This window comes from Porites lutea, chromosome 3 (assembly GCF_958299795.1).
Source record: "Porites lutea chromosome 3, jaPorLute2.1, whole genome shotgun sequence".
NCBI lineage: Eukaryota > Metazoa > Cnidaria > Anthozoa > Scleractinia > Poritidae > Porites > Porites lutea.
This window is the reverse complement of record NC_133203.1, coordinates 12,039,810-12,064,081: the sequence shown is the minus strand read 5'-3', so window position 1 is coordinate 12,064,081 and position 24,272 is coordinate 12,039,810. Positions and strand designations below refer to the sequence as shown.

At 38.0% G+C, this 24,272-nt stretch overlaps 1 protein-coding gene across 2 annotated transcripts in view; it reads right to left on the bottom strand.

Annotated features, from left to right (window-relative positions):
- Positions 1–18,648, bottom strand: part of LOC140930488 (uncharacterized) — a 43,734-nt gene extending 25,086 nt beyond the window's left edge. The window contains exons 1-18 of one of the 2 annotated variants that reach the window (XM_073380200.1): positions 18,282–18,648; positions 16,940–16,986; positions 14,143–14,291; positions 12,798–12,894; positions 12,544–12,650; positions 11,751–12,249; positions 10,239–10,343; positions 10,044–10,101; positions 9,621–9,798; positions 8,270–8,384; positions 7,415–7,723; positions 5,648–6,166; positions 5,430–5,546; positions 4,882–5,094; positions 4,264–4,445; positions 3,179–3,343; positions 1,980–2,182; positions 816–1,462 (exon numbers count right to left, since the gene is read on the bottom strand). In XM_073380200.1, the coding sequence (XP_073236301.1) occupies positions 816–1,462; positions 1,980–2,182; positions 3,179–3,343; positions 4,264–4,445; positions 4,882–5,094; positions 5,430–5,546; positions 5,648–6,166; positions 7,415–7,723; positions 8,270–8,384; positions 9,621–9,798; positions 10,044–10,101; positions 10,239–10,343; positions 11,751–12,249; positions 12,544–12,650; positions 12,798–12,894; positions 14,143–14,291; positions 16,940–16,986; positions 18,282–18,288 (3,717 nt within the window). In that variant the 5' untranslated portion in view covers positions 18,289–18,648. The remainder of the gene's footprint in view (positions 1–815; positions 1,463–1,979; positions 2,183–3,178; positions 3,344–4,263; positions 4,446–4,881; positions 5,095–5,429; positions 5,547–5,647; positions 6,167–7,414; positions 7,724–8,269; positions 8,385–9,620; positions 9,799–10,043; positions 10,102–10,238; positions 10,344–11,750; positions 12,250–12,543; positions 12,651–12,797; positions 12,895–14,142; positions 14,292–16,939; positions 16,987–18,281) is intronic. The other variant, XM_073380202.1, reaches the window with a different exon arrangement.
- Between the last annotated feature and the right edge of the window lie 5,624 nt (positions 18,649–24,272).

Here is a 24,272-nt window from a genome sequence, read left to right as displayed (position 1 = left end):
AAAAGTGAGACAAAAGTGGGACAGTTCAATGGTGGTGGTTTGTAAGACCAGTGTTTCACCTTTCAAGGTTAAAAATACACCGCTAAAAGACACAGATGGGAAGGAAAAGTTCAAAAGAACGCTTACAGTTAGTTTTCTTTTAGTGGACAGGGGAAGGTTCTTCTTTGCAAAATTGTCCTTTGAGGAACTCAAAATTCACGAAATTTTCATTGCAGCCGATTGGAGTGCTTAGCCTGTTTTGAAACACAACTGGCAACGGAACCAAGCAGCGAAGTTTTTGAAGAATTTTCAGGTACATTCTGTACTCTACAGTCAATTATTTTTAAATGGAAATATATGTTTTTGTAAACATTTCATCCTAGACGTTTTATACACTTTGAGATTGTCTTGAGCGCCCTGATTTGAGATGACTAATTTTTGATATGTGCCCAGTCGATTTTAATTGAGTGAATGGATCCACAAGCCAAGTTTGAGCAAAGCGAATTGCTTTTAAGGATTAATGTACGGGTTTATAAATGAATTAAATAAAAATATTTCGAGGAATAATTTCTCAGTCTGTTGTTACAACAGACAACAGCATCCAAGTTGAATTTAATACTTCTCACATTACTGGCATCAAATCTGCGAATGTCGGTGAATTTTATAGGATGTTAACTTTTAGGTTCAGTTTTCGGCACTTTTCGATACACAGCATGAGCTAATGAATTTTATTTCAAGGTACGTTTTTCTGATTATTCAAGATTTGCGCTCTATACACTCTAAGTAATAAAACAGTGGTATATCTAAAAATGGAGTTGACGCAAAATGAAACATACCCGTGGCAAATGGTTTCCTTGATTGTTAAAATGGGACTGTCCACGTGAGGCTGACATAGACAGAACAGGAACTTTCCTCTTGTTAGTTCCTCGAGTACCTCGGCCAACAAGCCGCCTCCCTCCTGAACCACGACCACGTAACACAAAGCCACCAACACCTGGTCTACCAACACCAGATTGCCTAGGTCTACTGACTTTAGTAGGAACTAAAGAAGGTTGATGTCCAAGGCTTTCCATTTCATTAGCCATGAGTGTGTCACCATCTTCAGTGAAAGTTCTGTTAAAAATGGCCTCTTTCTCTGGAATGTGTCCTGTGGTAAAACTGTTCTTTTTGACAGGGCTAACTGGTAATCCAAACCTCTTAGGTTTGACCTTGTTCTTGATCACTCGTCTCCTGGCGCCTCCAGGTGGTAGCTTCAGCTTGTTCATGTGCCGTACACCAGATTCTGTCAGTTCAATATTGTTACCAACAAAGGGTTCTGAGATGTGTATTTTATTGAAGTGGCTAGATAACTTCAGTTCCACTAAATTGTTGTTTCGTCTCTGACAAGGATGCAGAGGTTTGCCGGAGGGAACAGGAGTGTCACTATCCAGTGAAGACTGAGGTCGGTAATGATGCAAGACTGTGGCCTTCGGGGATGGGGGACCTTTGAACAAAAGAAAGAAAGTACCGACAGTCGCTAACGTCCTTAAACAAACCCAACAATTTGAGATGTTAACAGGACATAAGCTTTACAAATGAACTAAGCGAAAAGCAATCATCCTGTGAATAACACTGCCCACCTTTTGAACAACTGGGCCCAGCTTTTTACCTACAGTGTAACTTATATTTTGCTTGCTATACAATACCAGGCAAAGGAATAAGGGAAAAACAAAAACAAAAAAAAAACAAGAAAAGTTTAATTGGAGATTAAATACCCTCTACTCTAACATTAAGAAGGTTTATATAACTACAAACCCTTAAACGACTTACTATAGCAGTATTCCAACGGAAATGAGTAAGTGAAGGCTGGCTAATTTCACGATTACTGAATTCCAAGCTAAAACAAATTCAAGGGCTAAGCAATCTTTTTTGTTAGAATTTATTGACACAATCTACGGCATAAGGTCTGGAATGCTGGCAGAGGGTATCTTAATGAGATGCACAGTGATACATTTACTAACCATGCAATGAGTTAGTTCCAGCAGAAGATAAGAAGGAGAGGAAAGGATTTGAAGCAGGTGGAGTTGTTCTATAAGACATACCACTAACACCAACAAGTGCTCTCTTGGTTTTAGGTCGACAATACAAACAGTGATATCCATGATCTGCTGCGCAATCCAGTTCTTCCTCATTGACAAGACCATCACAGGAGCCATGAAGCCATCTATACAAAATACATAAGTTAGATTTACAGATTTCAATATAGCATACCTGTGAGATTACCCTTAGGATTTTGACATAATACACATCACTGGCTTACTACTACAGACACCCCTTTAACAGACACTGTTTTTTCAGTGTTCTCCCCAGGATGTTGGGAAGGCCAGAGGGTACTCTGACTGTGATTTTAAAGTGTTTGCACAAAACCTGCTGTAGCCTGAATAAAAATTTATCAACTTGGGAACTTAGTTTGAGTTGTAAAAAAAACTCAATTTGCTTTGACAAGCTTCTCATTTTTCTTCCGCTCATCTTGTATTGACTGCAAGTGAAGGAACTTCCCTTCGTACTCCACGTTTCAAGTCCCTTGAAGGGCCATTATGTTTCTGGAAAAATTTCAAGATGGCTGTTGCTCAACAAAATGAATGCATCACAGGTTTGAACAAATTCATCCAATGGTAAACCACTTTTACAATCAATACCTTGCGAGAAAATACACAAATAAATAGACCAGACAATGGTTCATTCCGACGTATGTCGACATAAGCCTCCATTCAGTTAAATCTTTGGTTTTTAAGCAAGGCGGCCACAATTTTCTGGTGAATTAAGCCAGGCAGTCCGCTTAGCCTTTAGTACCTAGGGCGAACACTGCTTTAACTGCATGTATTAATAAGGAATGTATACCTAAATGTTGAAGAAAAATAACATTGAAAATTTCGCTACTTCTGTTGCAAATCTAACACATATTCAAAGTGACAAAGAAAACTAGGGAATTAAAGTTTTCCTGTGTCATCAAGGTGCATGTAATTTATCATGTTTCTGCCAAAGCAGCCATGGCTCGCAGGATTATTTTCCAGGCAAAATCCACAGCTTGTCCCTGAAGCAAGTCCAGCACCAGGACAGCTTAGATCAATGGTGCCTGCTACCACACAAAGAACTGACAAATAATCCTTATGAGCATAAATGAATATGGTAGCATCCTCTCAGTAAATCTGGAACATACCTTTCACAATGTGAACACTGTATCATGAGATCATTGGTGTTGTACTTGATCTTGCAGACAGGGCATGTTGTTTTACTGGCACATGGACCACACTGAGTGTAATTTGACATCCACTGACACCCCAGCCCTGGTGTTGTAGCTCCACAGTCAGAACAATTCACACACCTGACAAAAAGAAAGGATAGATCAGCAGGAGGTGCAAAAATTTCTATAATTGTCACATTTCCAAAACACTTGATAAAAAAGCAAAGCTTGTGAAATGTCATTCATTCAGATGTGTTCCCCAAAAGATCCGGGGTCTGGCAGCCAGCAAAAATTGCCATATATAGTCACCACAGAAGTGCCGGTTACTCACACAAAATATTTTTTAAGAGGGGAATAAATCTTCTGTATTACACTTAAACAGATGATGAAAGATACGGCGAATAAAGGTGAATAAAGATGCTACTACTAAGGCTGAAATTCTTTCAACTGGTCACTTAAAATGCATTTTTTAGAGCCCCTAAAATAAATATTTTCCCAAGGGTAGGTGGCCAATCCCCATCCAATACCCACATGCAGGTCTAAACCGTGTGAATGATGTTCCACTTATTTTGTTCCAATTTATTGCCACCTACTTTACATTTTCAAGGGAAACCTCCAAATTTACTTCAGGGCTGTCAAAAAGTTTTCAAGTAGCAGGCTGATAATGAATAGCAGGTGGCTTTGGAAATCGCACCAAAGGCACAAGTTCTTGAGGGTCGAGGCAGCTAGGGACATGTTGAAAATTAGAGTCTTGGAAATGGCGTTTCCACAGGTTTTCACAAGGTATTTGTTTGGTCAGAATAAACACAAGACTGGGAACAATGCCGTCGAAATGTCCCAAACGTATCGCAAGGTTTGAATGTTTCACAGATCTAAACCTGTTAGAATATGTGTTCAATGTCATTCAAAACTGGGAAACGGATGCTTAACAATTTTATTTGATGGTGCTTATTTTTTGTTAGCAGTTATGGAAGAAGGAGATGAAAGTAGCCGGCTAAGGAGAGCAAACTAGCCGATGGTTTGGCCGGCTACTGGCCCTTATTGACAGCCCTGTCACTCACCATTTGCACTTCCATCCCCCCTGAGGTACATGCCCCAGTGGAGGATCAAGACAGTATGTGTGATAAGAGATATCACAGCTGTCACACAGCAGAAGACGAGCCTCGTCACTTCCCTTTCCACATCCCTCACAAAGAGTGCAATCTAAACAACGCCAGCCCTTGGTCAAGATGACTTTGTTGATCTATAAAAAAGGCAGTTTCATTTCAGGCTTAAACCAATAATTTGCATAACTCCTAGCCTCTAGACTCCGTTTCAGGAGTGAAAAATAGCCTTCCTTACCACTTCACATAATATTAAATACAAACAAGATACATTGAAAATATAATGTCAACAGATCAAAGTAATCTTTGATTATTACTAAAAAGAAATGAAAACGGAAACAAGAAGGGATCTGGAGCTAAAATGTGTCGCACAATTTTTTCTGGGATCGTTACTGGGGACACACCGACTGGTTAGCTATTTGGTCCATTTTTTTTTCCTATCTCTAGTATATAACAGTCCCAGAGGTCTTTGCAAAAGTTAACTTGTCCCAGTTCCCTTCTCATTTCTAAAGAACAAGAATAACAATGATCCACAGATCAGAAAATCTCAATGTAAATGTAAATGTTTGTAACTACCTTAACATTAACACAGTAAGGATGGTAAGACTGGCCACACTGGGAACACATGATTAGCTGTCCCTCGGCATCTTTACCAAAACTGCCACAGCACAGACACATGTCCTGTCTGGAGGTAAATTCATCATCTGCAGAGAACAGCACCAGGGTGGTGTGAAGGCTCTCTGATTCCTCTTCCTTGTTGTTCTGTTCTACAGCATTTGAAGCACTTGCCTGTAAAAAGAGATAAAGATGTACTAAGGATAAAATTACACAAGACAACCAATTACAAATTCCAATGCTAACACATGCACATGACTATAGCACGTAATTTATTTTGACAAACTAGTGATAACCAAAAGTTAGGGAGCATGGGCGAGATCGATCAAAAGTCAAAAGGCTCTTGCTCCCATGCTGAGATTTGCCCATGATCAACTTACAAGTGACTGAAGCTCCAAACGCGAGTGATCAAATTGCATTCTGCGCATTCCATTCATTCTTACCTATAATTTTTCACTGCAGACCCCTCTTGGGTGCTTGAACCACACAGAGACTGAGACTATACTCACCACATTTTCCTTGCCAGGTGATGTCTGAGGTGCAGCTTTACTTTTCAGTTTGCTTGGTGGTCGACCTGGTTTACCATGTTTTGACTTTTTCCGTGCAGGAGTTCCACCAGTCTTAGACTACAGAAAAATATGAAAAAATTAATTCTGTGAAATAAGCATCACTAACTAAATTGAATAAACACCCACTTCCAACTTTGTGACACATTATAATGACAAACCTTGACTTTGCCAGGAGCCAGCTTTCTTTTTCCTAATATCTTAGGTGGGGTGACAAATGAGTTGTGATGTTGATAGTGGCTGGGAGCGGGTGCTTTAGGTTCTGACAAATGTCTGTCAACCACTGAAAATGAAGGCAATGAGCAGGAGTCTGAAAGATCAGCAGATGTTGCTAACATGTCCAGTTCATGGTCGGGCTTTACAACTACTTCCATTTCTTCGTCCAGTGGCACAGGGAGTTTCTCACTTAACTGAACTTTCTCTGGTTCAATGTTATCAAGGTTGGGAATTGGAATGGTTTCTGTGTCAGTAACATCCAGCACAGGATCAAAGTGTCGTAAAGGATTTAAGTCATCCAGACTGGAAGATAGCAGAAGGTCATCGTCCATGTTAACAGGGCTCATACACCCAGCTGCAATCGTCAATGTACGTTTGTCTTCTTCAGGATTGTTGTCAAATGACATGTCTACATCAGTTGGCTGCTGATCATTAAACCCAAGCTCAATTCCATGATTCCTGTCCTAAAGCAACCACCAACAATAAAGAATGTATTATTACTCAAAGTAAGAAAAAGCTTTGTTGGATTAATATTATTCTAACATTTCATGAAAATAATAAATGGCCATGAAAAAAGACTCTCAGACTCACCATCTTTTTTTAAGTATCAACACATTTGGTTATAGCTAAGTTTTGCTAAAATTCTTTCTATTCAGCCCAAAGGCCCCCTTCTCAAAGAATTGTTCACTTTTTGGGGCCCAAAATCTAAAATAGGGTACTGCCAGTTCCAATCCCCCCACCACTCCAGTCTGTTTTGCATGCTGATAGTTTTATTACATAACTTTCAAAAATATTAAAAAACCTTGAACTTGAATGTGAACAAAACAGCTTTCTAGGCCTAGTAATTACCAGGACTATCGAGAAACAGTCAAAGACAATAATGACAATAGGGAACTTAAGAACCATAACGACAACCTGAAGTGAGTTACAGTGTACTGCCCAAGTACGACCAGTAAATTTCGTCATCATGGTGTCGTCGGCGACGCCAAGTAGAATCACGTTGTCCTGCAATCCACAAGTTTCGGCAGGTGTAAATCCACTGTTTTAAGTGATTTTTGAAGTCCTTTGCATTTTCTTATCCTCGTAAATCCAGGTATCATTCCTTTTTTCTCATAACAAGCAATGTTGATTGAAAATTCGACTAATGAATTATTTTTACTTCGAAGAATGACAACAGCTGTGGAGGCCGAGCGAGCGAACTCGTAAGTGATAAAGAAAATTATTTGTATGTATTTAGGTACGGCAAATCATATATCTTTAATATAAAGAAAATAAACTTTATATGGAAAACAGCTATCACGTCAGAAGGTCTATTTTTCCAAATCTACACTCTGACAGACACTCGGACTCAGTCATCTCATTCAGGTTGAAAGTTGAATAATCTTCGTACGGAAAGCAGGTGTTTTTCCCTGCAAAAAGGTCAGACAACACAAAAAATTCAAAGATAAGATCTTGCATTGTTTTAAAAGATGCCATTGCAAAGAACTTTGTTGCGAACGAACATAACAGTTTTAAATTTGTGTTTACATTCAGTGTCGTCATCGTCGACCTACTGACCAACTGCATCTTAAGTTTCCTTTTTCCCGCCGAAACTGACGTTCTCGTTCCAGTCTTTTCTGAGTCAACAGACGTCGTCGTTGTGAACTTCGTCGTGGTTCTTAAGTTCCCTAATGTTGCCCAACACACTCTATACCAACAAAATCCTTGCTTACCAATAGCTGTAGAGAACCTTTCTTTGGTTTGCAGGAAGGGCAGAAGTAAGGAAGATCTTTGCTATTATACTTTTGATAATCATCTTTGTCAATATCATCACAGCTGGCATGAATCCACTTTTCACAAGAAAGACACTGTACCATAGCAACATCAGTGAACTGTCTATAGGCTCTCCCACACAGTGGGCAAAACAGGCCCTTGTTACGCTGTTGATAACAACTGTCGCAGACAGAGAAGTTATGATGCCAACGTGATGTAGGTCCTCCTCCAGGGGTATTTGACCCACAGTCTTCACATCGACGACAACTCTGTTAAGGAAATAAACAGAATCGTGTCGCAGTTATGTCAACTACCGCAATAATCTTAGTATGACAATCTTTATGAAAACACTTTAATACTGATCTATCAAGCCCTATGTTTGTCAAGGATTTAGTTTTCTCAACAGAGTTGATAAGGCAGATTGGCCACCATGGGTAGGTAGAGAAGTTGACGTTTTAAGCACTAACCCTTTCTCAGAGCAAAATGGCTCTTATGAAGGGGCTAGCACTGAAACATCAGCTTGTATGCTTTGGCAAATCTACCCTACCAACTCAGTAATAAAACTAAATCTTTGTATAATTCCATTCCCCTACTGATGCACCACCACAGATTCTTTAGAAATTAACCCCTTTATTCCTCTGCTTCTCAAATCTAATGATTATTTGAAAAAAAACGGACTTTCCTTCCCCTGGTTAAACAATCAAATTTTACCTTAACTTTTAAACCCTCACAAGAATACAACCCAAATTTCCACTTTTCAACAAGGTTCGAAAATGATGATTTCAATGAAAGAATGGTAATAATCAGGTACTAACCAGACACTTCCATCCTGTCTTAGGTATAGTACTCATGGGTGGATCCAAACAGTACGTATGATACCCAGTGTCACACAAGTCACAAACTAACATCCTATTGTCATCACCAGGTTGCCTGCAAAGTTCATGTTCAAAGTTAATTTACCAAGTCTTTGACAAAACCTGTAGTACACAAGCTACTCACAGTAAAAACTGTTTTATGTCTCACTATATTCACTTTGCAGGGTCCCATACAAAGCAGACACTGGTATGCCTTTCATTCATGTCAACTCAACACAGATATCACTGTCATTTTAAGAAGACATTTACTTAAGTCTTTCTATTTGTGAATAATTCAGTACCACATAATCTCTCTTTCGTTTGCTTTGTCTTGTTCCAACAATGAATGTAACTTGAACCCTTGATAACTCAAACCTTCTGCTAACTTGAAGTAATCTTTGTTTCCCTTCATATCCTTTCTATACAATTTTACCCTCAGTAACTCAAACCATGTTTTAACATGTGAAAAGTAAAAAAGAAGGGTACCACAGTCCAAAAAATTGAATTTATTTCAAAACAACTGCGTTTTCTTTATCTTTACCTTTTTTCAGTCCAGTTCAATTAGTGTCCAGGGGCCCGTTTCTCGAAAGCCCCGGTAACGTTTAGGGCCCGAAATCAAATTTTCAAATCAAAATATAAAGAATAAGAGCCCGGGTTCTCGCTAGCAAACAACTCCATTTTGTTTCATTAACTGATAGTTTTATCATGTTAGATGCAAAACTATTGAAACCTTTACCTTGCATGTAAACAACAACAGCTTTACGGGCCCGTTAATTATCGGGACTTTCGAGAAACGGGCCCCAGCCCTGTATATTAATTAATCAAGCTTTGTCGAGGGTCCGTGAGATGAAGTGTGCATGATACTTGCATTCCTTCACCATCCCATTTGCTTGTTTTCTTATTCCCTATTTTTTGCTTTAATTTCCCAATAACTCGAACTTTTTTTCAATTTCCCTTGAAGGTTCGAGTTATTGGGAGTTGACTGTAATATTATCAACAGTAATTTGAGAGTAATATGTTATTTTCACAGTGGCCTACATTTACCAATTGAACACTAAGCATGTCAAGAGTAATGCTGCATCGTTACCGGGAGCATGCAGCACTTTTTCAGGGGCAGTAGAAGTAGTGCTAATTAGAAACTGGCACCCTTTAGAGTAATGCTGTATGTTATAACATTTTGTTGGCCGTGGTGCTAATTGATTGTCGAGCTTCCTTCGTAAGTTTAGGTCAGTTTTTTCTCTTCTGGGAAAAATTCTGCATTTTCTAAAACGTACTTAATTTGGGTTTGCAAAAATACAATGTAGAAACAAACCTGCAACCCTGACAAACTTTACAATCCGGGCACTGCCATCCCATCCTGATAACAGATGTCAAATCAACAGATGGTTCCAAGCAGCGACCATGATAATGACGGCCACAGCTTGTGCAAAAAATTAGCTCCGCAAAATCTTTAGCTTCGCCACAAAGGACACACTCTGCTTCACTACCCGCTGAAAAAAAAATTGTTGCAAGATCATTAAAAAAGAAAAGTACACCAACTTCATGTAGAGAAGCACATAGAAAAAACAACTAATGAAATAAAGGCAATAGACTATCCTAAAAGATGAAGGGAACCTATGCTATGAATATAATGAAATGTCCTGTTTTGAAAACTCTTTTTACGAACTTACAAAGGTTTGAAACCATTAATTCAATTCAATTCTCTAGAAACAGAGGCAACCCAGAGTGGTCTTACCAAGACGTCCTGCATCTTCCAAGTGATCTGGACACAGCATTGTCATGGATTTAATGTCCTAGAAAGTATGTACAAAACAATAATTTTATTATTAATTCTTACACTAATGCGAATGAAAAAACACCCATTGATCTATTAAGTCAGATTAAGGATAATAATATATGCACATATACAAAATGAGTAAATTAGACAAACCTGAAAGGAGCCACTGCTAGCTGCACAGGGATAGTGATATGTTTTGCCGCACCGTGGAATCTGACAAACAACACTTGCACCAAATCGATTGCAATGATTACATTGCTGCAGAAAGGACAAATACAACAAGGTCAACAATTAATTAGTAAGTAGATAATTTTTTTTATTAGTAAATAATTTTTTTCAAAAGAATTCCATTTCGTATGGTTGAGCATAGATCAAAATCAAAGTCCTGTTCTGTAGCCCTTATGGGGTATCAGACAGCAATCTTGCACTATGACAGTGCAAACTCCCATTTGTTAAAAAGTGAAAAACATGGCCAACAATGGCCTGCAAAAACAGACATTTCTCCTCCCTCATCACTGCTGGGGGACATTTCGGGAGGAGGAACGTCTGCGGCTCAGCGATAGCAATTCCATACCAGGGCTCGAAATTAACGCTCGCAAACTCGCAAAATGCGAGTGATTTTGACAATCTGCGGGTAAGAAAAATATCCACTAGCAAACGATTGCGAGTTAGAATTATCCATGTCTCCCAAACAAAGGGAAATAATTTGCTTGTGGTCTCACCAGTTTGCTAGTGGAAAAATATCTTACTAGCAAAACTTTGCAAGTGCACTAAAAAGATAACTTCGAGCCCTGCATACTGATGACATAAAATCTGTCTGGAATCCAGTCATAAACACTGACTGGACGTTGGAGTAGTTATATTGTACTAGCCATTGTTTATGAATGACAGACATAATAGGGAGCTTAAGCAACTACGACAATGACCACAACGACGACTTCAAAAAAAAACAATAGGTTTCATGGTCAAAACAACAGCTCTGCTTGTGCATCACGCTTTCTAGTACATTTCTTTGATGTCCACTACACGACTACAATGTGAAACCTCCTAATTTGCCGTTTTATGGAGGACGTGGACATAACGACGACGAATTTTCCGTCATCTTTTTGAACCTGAATAAAATCCTTAAGAATTCAACTCCCGGAAAAGTTGCCTGCATTTGACATATTGAGCGGGTCCAAATAGATGCGATTAAGTTTGAAAGAACGCAAATTAATTTTTTACTGACGCTTTCATTGCCATTGTCGTCGTCCTTGCTTAAGGTCCCTAATTTCAAATATAAACGCAATGAATCTGTAATAAAACAGTCAAAATTTGTGGTATATATATTTCTCTAAAAAATGATTTGAGTTTTGCTGGAGCTTGTTTGCAAATGAACACAACACTTTACCAAAATCGACCAGGGGAAACGTAAAATTGAACACATTTGCATTTGAATCCCCATGTACAACAGATCAGTACAAAAGACTAAGCAATAACATTTATAGCCACAAATAAGCCAAACTTCCACCAAGTCTTATCAGGACTGCAGCTAAGAGCACTCCACACAATAATACAATGTTGCAAGATCTACATGTAAATTCCACAACTGAAAATGTCAGAGTATCAGCAAGAACCCAACTTGAAAAGGACGTATTAAAGAAAGTAGGTAAGATAATTTCTTACCTCTGACAAAGCATTGACAACAGCCTTATCAACATTTATTAAATCATAAGAATCTGTCTGGCTAACTCCTTCAGACCAAGCTGCACAACAATGATGAGCCCATGTGTAGCCGTCCTCCTCAAAAATATCGCTCAGATCTTTTTCTTTGACAGTGCCAAAAGAGGTCTTATCAACTGTTAATTCCTGATTAGCAGATCTTAGAGGTAAACCAACTACAACAATTCCCTTCCTTCTGCCCCGCCCAGGGGGTCTCCCAGGACCACGTCGGGTTATAATAGGCTGAGTCTCGCGCTGCTCTTCAACACAAGGTCTGTTATCAAAAGGATCTAAGTCTAGCTTGTCTCTAAATGGTTCGCAGCCACTATTTTGTCGCTGGTGTCTGCTTTGAAGTCTCTTGCTGGGATTGAAGCCTGGAGTTGGTGCATATCTCTGGAGCTTCCCATGAAACATACGCATCTCCACACCACAATTGCAGAATGAACAAACTTTGCTCCTTGCTCTAAAACAAAAAAAAAACAAACAAAAGTCAAGTTGACCACTGTCATCCAAGAATCATATGCAAGCCTCTCTTGCTCTTGTGCAACAAGGAAATCTTAATGTTTTCAAAGAAATTATGTGTTATCCTTCAATTTTTTCTTAGAGCAGAACCTTGAGTTTCAGACAAGAATAAATGTCTGAAAATTAGCCATCCAAAAATCTTAGCAAAACAAATCTTACAGTGTACTTGTACAAGGACAAGCCTTTTTTAATAATGAAGATAGCAAAAAATTAATATTAAAGTAGAAGCTCTTACAGTTCATCCTCTATGCCTGTTGTTTTTTGGCTAACAGCATCAGATGTTAAATTTTCAAAAAGCAATTGTCCTGATCCATGTAAAGTCACAGAGTAAGGTGACATGTCCTGTGGTACACAAAAAAATCAACACAATTTTAATATTCTGACAAAATATAGGTTATATAAAAAATTGTTCATGGGCTTCTACAGAAAATCTTTTACATTTATCACTGGCAAGCACACAAGAATTGTATCACAGTAAACTTTCCTTACCATCAAATTTCCATGTTCCATACTGATATCATGATTCTCATGAGTGCGCCCAGTGCATGAACCAATGGGTGAGGATTTGATAGGAGATTTCAACTTACTACAAAAAAAATACAAAGCAAACTAAAGTGAAATAAGAGACACAGAAATAAAAAAAACACAATGGTTCATAAAGCAAAAAAACTCCACTGTGGAAGAAAGGAAGTTCAATGACCAAGAAGTATATTTTCCATTTTTTTTTTCCACACAAAATCAAGTACATAATTGGCCAAAGTCATATTAGAGACACAAAAATCAAGATGAAGTTTTTGCACTTGCACCCAAAAAGAATGGAAATAGAAAGTTAGCTACCGTTACTGGGTAAAAAAAGGCACCCAAGAAGAGAGTCATGAAATTTTGTATTATTTTTAAAGAATTCTAATAAAATAAATAGTATTTATATGGCTGGCAAGTGTCCCGGCCACTCCTTTCTCAATTTTCTGGATCTGCCCCTCTAATTAATAAACACTGATGTTTTTTTGGAGCACTGACAATTTAGATTGCTTTTAGCTGTATCAGCTGGAAAACTATGGGTTGAAAAAGCAGGGATAGGTCACAACTCTAAGACGGTTTACCATCCTTAAATTCTTATCAGTCAGTATTTTCTCTGACGGAATTCTGTCTATGACGAGTTTCCTGTCTTCTAATACGAATTCAGCCATTATGAAACATTCAAGGTTGTTCGGATAAACCGTCACTTTAATCAACTGAACCAATTTAAGTTTAGACAATAACAAGGTCAAGTTTAGATGACTCTGCCTGTGTTTCTGCCGATGGATGGGGTCGCATATTCACGACTGGATTGACTATAATGGGGTTGCATTTTCAATAGAGTTACTAGAATGGGGTCACACATATTTTTTTATTTTTCGGGGTAAGACAGTACTTCATATTTATGGTTAGCAACCGCACCGGAATGTTTGGCTGTAGGTGGGAAGTAAAGTGTTCTTCATTCGGTTTTAAAATGGGCCAATTCATAACAATAGAAAGTGACTAAGTTGGGATCGCAAAAATTACATATTTGCCCAAAAGTGACTATGATGGGGTCTATAATTGGTCGCAGAATAAACTATAATGGAGTAGGGGCTCTGAGAGGCCAGCAGCACATACTCAGCAAAAATTTACCCAATTTACCAAATTTCCCCTTTCCCTCCCCAGGGGGGGGGGGTCTACATGTATTTCAAGTAAGTGCACACAATACAGTTGAATGTAGTGAACTCACACTTGCATTGTGGGTCAGTTCAGCGAGAAATTAAGAAAATGAAGACTGTTGTAGTTGATGATGATGTTTTTGTTGTAGACTACATACCTCTGAGCATTGACCCTGGTCTTTTTGGCTGGCTGAGGTTTTGTTCTGTTTCGCACTCTAGTGGAACGTCCCCCCTCTCTGATACTCATGATGAAACTTTCTTCAAAGTCTGGTGTTAATGGCGAGTTTGGATAAGGACTCAGTGATTGCTGTTTTATAAAGGTAACAACAAAAAAAGAGGAGAATTATAACATGTTAAGCAAGGAAATATTAATCATCTATACACTGTGTAACTACAACTGAAACATGACAAAAGCCAGAATCGGGAAATCCGGTGATAAACAGCTTTTTCACAAAAGGCTCCATTTGAAAGTTTTGGAACCATTTTCTGGCAAATCTCTACATAAATTGAAGTCAAACAATCCATAATCTTATTCCCAACTTGAAAAGTGTACTGCTTCCTTTCTGCAAAAATACACACCAACCTCCCAAACTACAACCACCTAAAATGCCAAGATTCAGTTGTCACTTACAGGAGCTGGTCCAATCCAAGAATAAAATTACAGGTGGCCTTTTCTGAGTGGAGGCTCCGACACAAAAACTATACTTTTTGAAGGAGAATTTACTCCATGCAATTTCTACATTACAATATTTTAGCTACAAGCTATCACTAAAAGTTCTTCACATAGTGTAGTAAATAACACGTCATTACACACAGATTGGACCTTGACTCAAGTGGGTGCCAACAGGAGGTTCAAAGCAGTGGAAAATTTTAAAATAGTCTCTCCAAAAAGTGGTCACAGTTGCTTATGAGAGGCTCCAAACTACAGTACAGTAATTTGAATGGGAAAATTTTGGTGTTTTGGAGTAAAAACATTTTGGAACAAATATTAGATACACCCAAATTGACATTTTTTGCCTTTTTCTCCTTTTCAATTTCTAAACATCTCTTTTTTTTACTGTGCATACTTTATTCCATGGAACCAGTCTCATTCTGGCAAGGTCCAGACACTTTTGTCCCCTTGCATTGACTACTTATCATTTACTATCTTCAAATGTAATATATGCTGTTAGTAAGGGCAGTGGAACACAGAACACAGGCTTAAAGCAGTTTACAATGTAGGTGATACACTGTAGGAAAGAGTCCAAGAAAATAGAATAGACAAAGCAGAAATCTTTTTTAATGTTGTTAGTGCATATTAAGAACACATTGCTACTAAAAAAAAGGCTTAAGAGTCATAAAAGAGATAGAAATGTAATGCACTTATGTAATGGCTGAAGAACCTCAAATTAAGTACATAAATATTGCTTTTGTCACTGTTTCAAGACTAAACAAACACAAAGGTGAAGAAAATCATGTGTCCAGAAAAAATGTATTATGACAATACCTTTAAAATACATAAAATTAAGAAATGAAAAAGGGCATCTCAAGAATTGAAACCAGCTTTTAATTTAAAATCAATTTAGACAAAACTTCAGTAACGTAACATAAGTAAATAAAATTACAAATAACAAGGAGAACGACACTGTTTATTTCTGAGATTTTAAACCACTTGTACAAGAAATTAATCGCAAGCTAAGGCTGGCATGCTTTTGGCCCTAATTCAGTGGATGGGATGTAAACAACAGGAAATAACTACATTGTATAAAATTATCAGTTGAACAGTATCTATCTCATACTGAAACCTTTCTCTGAAAAATTACCTTAGTCCTTTCAAAATTGTAGTGCAGATGTAGAGGGGAATTTCAATACATGTGTATAACATTTTTTGGGAAAACATCCACAATTTCCTGAGCTAAAATGAATACACCTCTAAAAAGCACTACCAATTATTACTTCCTCTATGCTTCCTGTACAATACACCTCAGTCAAAATGTTCCACAACAGTTAACAGGATAAATAGAGTAACAGGCAGCAAATTGCTGCCTGCCTGCCCACTAATTTGGTCTGACAGTAATTTAAATGGTCTGATTCTAACAATGACAAGGAAATCTTCAAATCATAATGGAAACAGACATCTGTGACTACCGAACAAAAAATATTTAAAGCTATTTCTTTTTTAATTACCAAACACAACAAAAAGATTATCAAGCTGACAATAATATTTTTCACAACCCTGTTGTCTTGAACAAGTATTGGATTGTTATGATCTTTCTTGAGAAAGAATGCCATACGTTGGCTTATAAACCGATGAACATCAATAAATTTTGAAGTTAATTCCATGCTGAGTATGGAAACTTGTAATTTTTCCTATATGTGCATTATCTCCTAACAACGTACTTGCAGTCACCTATGAAACCTCAACAGGAAATACTTTAAGCCTATTTCCCTTAATTTACTGGGAGTAGCAATATTACCTATGAAACAGAAGCCTAAAAGGAAAAAACAGCTGCAAACACCAGCATGGATATAAAAAAATATCTGATTCTTGAAATGGCTGAATGAAAATTAGCAGCAAATTTAAGAAGCAAATAAGAAACAATTCTCCAAACTACCCGAAAGCATAACATCACCTTCCATGCAGCTAGAAAGTCGAGGATCATGTACCAGCTATATACATATATATATATATGAGCTATTTTCTACAGGAGCTCATTACATTGCTTTTCTAACAATGATCGAATCTGGAATCTACAGCTGTAATCAAGGCTCTAAAAAGCATAACAAATTCACTAGCACTGGCAATTATCCCAAAAAATTGAAATGCAAGCAGGAAGAGACTCACTAAGGCAACGCTTGGAGGGCAACAAAAGATCCATTATACGAAATACAAATCATGGTAAAATATCTCAAAGGTTAGTTGTCGGATGGACCACTGTATCTTTCTAAAAATTCCTAAAATGTCAAATGACTCACCGCGCTGTCTGAGGTTCTAGGTCTACCAGGGCCTCTTTTGGTTCGTCCTGAAAATCGAAGACAACAAGTTAACAAACGGAGATCTTCTTCGGAACTTGAATTGGGGGAAGTTATATTTTACAGCACATGTGGCGATCATTTCACCTCCATAGTGACCCAGCGCTTGCAAGGCGTTGTCGACCTGATGGATAACTTTTGAGCAAAATTAACCACTTCCAACTTTTTTACGATTAAGACTGTTTCTGTTGTTTTCGCTCATCGAACGATGGCCTCAGCTGATGGCTTGCATGCGTCATGGTAAATACTACGAATCATATGAACTGAAGCCTCGCCGACAATTTACAAGCAAGCACGGAGAAATGCATATCATTATTGGTAGATTTCCAATTTGAAACTGACACTAAATCCTGGGGTTGTAGATTTCAACCGTGGCTGGGGGAACTCCGATAGAACAACAAATGAACATTCATAAATAATACAAAATCGCTAAGAACGCAGATGTTTCTCTCGGTAAATGGATGAAGAACATTTCAACGAAGTGCATATCTATGCGGATACACGCAATGCAGTAGACATTAACCTAAAACTGACCAGTTCCTAATGCAAAATAAAATTCGCGCACTAAAATGATATCATCTTTTTCGATTTTTCACCGACCGTGCATCGGCCATCTTATGTCATTGGCAGTAATTATTCATATCGCTAGAACTATTGGTTCGTGCCTTTGTTCACATTTGAAGAATCGTAAGTTTCTCGTGTATTTTATCCATGAAAAACGTTAGCCTGGAGTACTTGACTAGAAGCACTTTTTTCTTCTACACATGTTCCAATCCTGAACAGTATGTTACGCCCATCGAATAAAAAATCAACTGTTATTGGCAACAAAACACATGAATGGCCGCGGTTGGGTTAAAAGGAAAGATAACGAAGCGACAGTAGTTTTTCGAATTTAAAGGTACGGCGAGAAAGCCTTTCATCATTTCGATAATAAAGAAGAGACCAACACTTTATTTCTTCACCGTTAACTCGCGTGTCCTCGTATAGTGTGGGAGAGAATTTAGGGTTCAGATGGAACGCGCCACAATCTTTGGACTTCATCACAAAATGGCGTCCCTTAGACTGGTACATACGAATGCAAAACATGGAAGAAAAAAAATTCTCGGGCTCAAAAAGCAGCAATCTGGGACAAAAGTCAACGGTAAAGGGGGCTTTAGCAGTTTATGAGGAGGGTAACTTTAGAGCACGAATATGAGGGAGTAAAAATACAATTGAAGTTCATACGCAGACTTACAGTACAGCACGTCATCGTATGCAAGTCTACAACACAACAACTTTCACTCACCGGACATGTCTTTTAGATAGCAGTCCTGCAAACACCGTTAAGATTCCAGGAGGTTGTGGTAAATTTAGTCCAACGCAATCCACTACACTTTCCAGAACAGATATGCTCCGCCTTTGCAACTCACTAACGCGTCAGGTCGAACGCAGTCAAGAAGCTACAAACGCAAAACGACAATTGAATTCATCGCACATAACCAATTCCCTGAAACGATCTCGACTTCGGGAACGATTTTCATCGAAAGTTGATAACTTTGTCTCAGAGGCAACACAATTTTGTTTCTTCATGCAAGTGTTTAAAAGTCTCTGAGAAGGGGAATTTCAGTACTCTCTGAGCCCGTAGCATGCCGCCATGCTAGAGATATGCAATAGCCTTGCGCGGACAACACGACCCCCCATGCACTAGCCACGCCAATCAAATCAGCCCTCTCTTCCACTATAGACGAGCGCTGATTGGCTAGTGATAAGTGACGCGGCGGTAAAGTGAAAGAATTTTCGTCAGCTGATTGAATTATTACCGCACCACGAACTTCGCCATGGCATTCTAAAGTAACGTTCTTTTGTCACGAAAATAGTTTTTTTTAGCTTCAAAGGGCACTCTTGATGAAATTTAGGAAAGTTCTAAAAAAGGATGCTTTCTCTTGCCTTTGATTGTTCGTTCGTATAAATGGAAAAACAGCTACTGAATGAAAGAAAAAACGTTCGTGAACGATACAGCGAGGGAATCTTCCATTTGTTTTACGTTTCACCCACGCTCCAGACTTCTTCGTGATCATGTCTTCCTTAACGTCTTTGTATGGATGATGTTGAAAGCACGCGAATCAAAACATTACTATAAGATCATAGGTCGTCCCAGCTAATGTTTTGATTTATCATGATGGAAAGAGAGTAAATGCTTGAAAAAATGTATTAAGTGATCAGTTGTTGGATTAATCTTAATTTTACGAGAAATGCACAGAAGACCCATAAATGCTTTGTTGTATGTTTTTGTTGTTTATTGTTATTTTCTGAGCTGATTCTGCATTTCATTTTTCCATGGCGATTGGACAATCCTCTTTGGAGATTGTTAATTTACTGAATTTAGATTTAGATGTACTGTATCAAATAAGTTTTTTTTAAAAAAGAATGTGAGCATTTGCATGCCGCATTTTCATGTCGCGACACGACTCTACCGAGTTCGAAAAGATCTCAACTAACAATTAATAATCTCGATTGAGATTAAGCGCTATTTTCAATTTTCGTCAACTGCTCGTTGTTTGCGTGAGCTCTAGCCAAGTTTCTTTCTCTTTTGTTCTCCGGTTTGCCGTTTGTATGACGATTTTTTCCCCTTTTGGTGATAAAATGTCTTATGATATGTATCAGATTTTTTCTTCTCAAGATCACCATCAACGGCCAGGGTAATGAATAATATTACCATTTTATGATGTTTTTACAGAAATAATCAATACAAGCTTTCATTCTTGTTTTTTTTTTTTTTTTTTTTTTTGATTTGTGTTTTCCTTTTTTAAATCCAATCAAATCTGTACACCAAACTCGATATAAAATGGAATATCAGCTGATGGGATGTCAAGTGAAAAAATGGATCGGAAGAAATAAAATGACAGGCAAACACACCACTAACTTGAGATCATGAAACTTGTGATAAATTCGCTTTAATTATTGTCACTGAATTGGCTTGCTCTCTCTCCGGATGATCATTGCCTTTCGCACGGTTTCGATCTCCTCAAGGAATGCTTGGAGGATTTATCGACGTAAAAACCTTGCACTAACGCTTACACTACTTTTATATGCCAATGGAAAGTGAGCAATTTTCTTAGCGAAAAATCGTAATTCCGATCCATACTATGCTTTGACGGTACGGTAGGCAAAATTTGGCGCCAAAATAGGGGAATACCCCTGACGCGCTCTTATTTCAGACAATCAGGATTTGGCAATCGCCGCAGGTCTATTTATAGTAACGGGAAAAAGAAATACGATATCGTTTCGTACGAGAAATTTTCTATCATTTCCTGAACAATTATTGTTGCTTTCTTTTTCAAAAACAATTGCTAAGTCTTAACTAAGTCATCATACGAAAAAGGTGTCTCGTATTTTTATCGACTTATCCGTTGTTGGTTGGATGAAGAATATTATTTCATTGAGTAGGTCATGGTTCAATAAGCAGTGGAAAGTAAATAAACTTGATTGGCTGATAAACGTTTTCTTTTTCTTTTGTTTTGTTTCAATGTATGCCGATGAGGTTGATAGGATGGTAGTCGAAATAATTTCTCTCTTAACGGTACAGACGTCACTGGATTCATGACATCTGATTGACCATTAAGACCAATGCTACGCCGGCTTGCTTCAAAAAAGCCTGTTATTTATGTAATTTACTGTATTTGTTTGTTGCTTTGTACAACAGTAAATACAGTATTCTACGCTGTGATTGATCTTGCTTTCACTTTAATTATGGTTTTGTAACTGCAACACTGAACTAAAAAATAATAGTATCTAAAGTTACCACACAAATGTAACTCCCCTAAGACCGCCTTCTCTCTCATCTCCTATAAACTGTACACCCGTCAACCGTGAAAGCTCCCACCCCGTACCTCATTGGCTTCTTCTTTGTCACCGCTAGCTACTTTTATGGACATAGCGGGATTTGCCACTTTCTTTGTTTTATGCACCCAGACGATTTACAGCGGTAGTTGGTATACCTCGTGATTTTGGCGAGATATTCTGCACCTGACCGTTAGTCAGATTGAATGTTCCCGTACTTATCCCGCCTTTAGTAAAAAAATAAATAAACAGAGAGTCATTGTAATCTCCAAGTGCCAGATGCCGTGAAGGGGATTGTACTAAAGTTCTCAGAAGCCAGAGAAGCTGTTGTGAATATTAAAGCTCGTCCACGAACAATACCCTGAAGAGTAAAATTATTTGAACTTCCTAACTCTTTTAGTTACTGATCTTTTCTTCAAGACATTGAAAAATCACCAAGAAATTGACATGATTGCTTGGATGTTTTCCTACCGGCTTTCTCTGCTTACAAGTCTTAGTGAGTTTGATTTTTTCATTGCATTGATTTTCACGTGAAAGATATGTACCAAAAAGGTTCAGAGTTGGGCTATTATCGATCATTTCATTCTCTCTTGCTATTATCGATTATTTCAAAGATCTTTTTAGCCAGCTTGCTGAGTATCAGCTATGTCTGCTGACTACAAGCGCTTCTTTCGGCCTCAGTATATAGACCCCGTATATGTCTCAAGTGTAAGAGCTAGTGTAAAATATGAGTTGATGTAATGCAAATAATTTATTTTTTATTGGGTGGAAATTTGGTGGTTACATTAAAATAACTGTGATAAATATATAGAACTCCCCTTATCTTTGTTATGAAATACCGTAAATTTTTGAATACCCTTGTCACTTTCGGAATTAGCAGCCTTCAGAGGATCTTAACTTTCGAGAGGAAAGGTAAAATCGTCAAATAAAGTAACTTCGAGTTACTTTTTTTCCGAAGTATAAATTTATTTGAAAAAAGTTCATTAAAAAAAATTGTCAGAAAATCGGACTTTCATAAAAAAAACAAGGAATTTCTTTTCCTTCTCTAATAATATGACAAATCTGAGGTTTGGTAAGTAAAGGGCTTTATCTGACAGCCTGCACTCAGCAAGTGCCGTCAAAACTACCATCTTGTTCAATGACTGAAGAGTGCAGTCTTCTGTAGTTAGCTTATCCACTACACGATATTCCACATTTTAACTCGATATTATCATCCGGTCCCCAGCGATTAAAGACAGGCTATGTTTGGGAGTTTTGCACTTATCATCTCATGAACGGCAACACACGTTAGAAAATGCTAAACATACGGAAGCTCTACTTCTGAACTCCCTGAGCCGAGACAACCTTGACCTCAAAATGTGAATCGGTTTCCTCAGTTTCTCATATATGTCTGCTTACCAGCTCCAAAGTATTGCACGAGAATTTAAAGCTTCTAGTCCATGGGATCGTTCATAGTTCCTTTATATATTTAGCAGTTGTGAAGCTCTGACAGTAGCAGGGTAGGTGGGCTTCATGGGTCGAAGAATTTGAACTGAATAACACGTTGTTCTAAAGTGCTGAAAAGTAGGACAAAGTTTTTCTAAAGAAGGGGGTCACTGGCTACTTAAGAGAGTACAATGTATCTACATGTGAAGCTAGACCTTTTTGATATGTGAAACACTCAGCTTTGCACTCAGCTGTGCACTGTTGAGTCCTCAAGGTCGGTGAGGAGTACTTAATTAAGATATCAATCCAGAAAGAGAAGAAAAGTAGAAAACAGTGTTTCGGCGTTACGTAAATGAAAAAAAGGGTTCAGCTATAAATATATACTGTCTTAACACCAGTTTCGCTTTAATAATTTAATATTCATGCAAGTTTATATGGTAATAATTATTTGATTACAGTGTAAAATGTAAAACCATCTATCTGGCCATGATTGCGAACAGTCAAATTGGCGACCACCTTCAAATAATAAACTGTCTGGCCTAGTCGCTTGTACCGAGGATTTTTACGCTGCACACGTACCAAGGATGTGCAGAAACAACACAATGACGTCAATAATATGTTACTTTCGAACCAAACACCGGAAGACCGACTTCTTAAGAGATGTTTCTATGGAGAATGTAACAATCATGGATAAGTATAAGATAATAAATGTCGGCTGGGGTATTCCGCTACTCATCCAATCGAAATGTTTGATGAAAACTAACCTCATTTCAAATTGGTTCATGACGTGATTATAACATTGTCCAAGTGAAGAATAACATTGCTGAGACCAAGTATGACAGACGATCCCTTTCAACACAAATGATCTGACTTCTTATTTCAAGTGCGCACACGCAATGAAATGTTCCAGAAGTAAGTCTATTACATTAACCAATCAGAGAGCGAGCCAGGGAATCCCCCTAAAATGAAAACAATAACGATCATTTTAAGAGTAGTGATATATTCATTTTGCTGAAGTGATTAGAAATACGTACATGGTGCTCTTTTAAATTTGCATATGAAGCATCGAATATTTAATGACCATCGTCTCCGCGACACAAAAGCTGTCAAGCAACTGATACGTCATTCGCAATAAGCAACAATGGTCTGTTCGTGGTATAAGGAGAAGCACGAAGAAAAAATTTCATACTGTGAATACTTCTTGAAATAATTAATTCCCTTTTTTAAAAAAATAAGGAATGTAAGGAAGATCATTAATCAAGACCAACGTCAACATCTGCTGACCGTTAACAATGAAAACTTTTTGATGATTTTATGCATCCCTCTCCGGCAAGAACTGATGTCACGACAAAATATATTTGATTTAATTTGCCAGGATCAGGAAATGAGGACTCAAGCGCAAGAAGATCATGTATGCCCTGATTTTATTGTTCAATATTACAGGATTTTTTTTAATTAACGAAAAGTTTCAAGCCCCGTGTAAACGAACGCAACATTGTTGGGTGTTACATTTTGCGTCCGTTTGCACACCCTGTTCCATGTTGTTGAGAGTAACGGCATCCGTTTGCACTCCACTGCAACACGCAACAGTGTTGTCATTATTGTTGGTACAACAATGTTGGGAGTCAGTGTTGCCTCCGTTTGCAGGTAACTTTAGAAATCGCCCCTTTTCAATCAGGCGATGATCAGGGTATTGCATCGAGGTATTCAATGGTGATAACGGGTCTTCTATCGAAAAATAAATAATACATGTTATCAGATTGAAGATGTATTCAAAACACTTATGTTATAATCTGTGAATTGCGCATTTTGGCACATTTCTTAACACACCAATTCGGTTTTTTTTCGGGGGGGGGGGGTAGGGGAATGATAATTTTCCTGCCTTTTCACTAAAAGAGCCACTGATGTATAAAATAAAGTGCCCATCATGACGATCGGTCTAGAACATGAGTCACTGGGTAGACAAGAAACGCGATCAGCCAAAAAGACTTCTTCAAACTGAATATTTTTAAGGCCGAGAGTAAAAAAATAT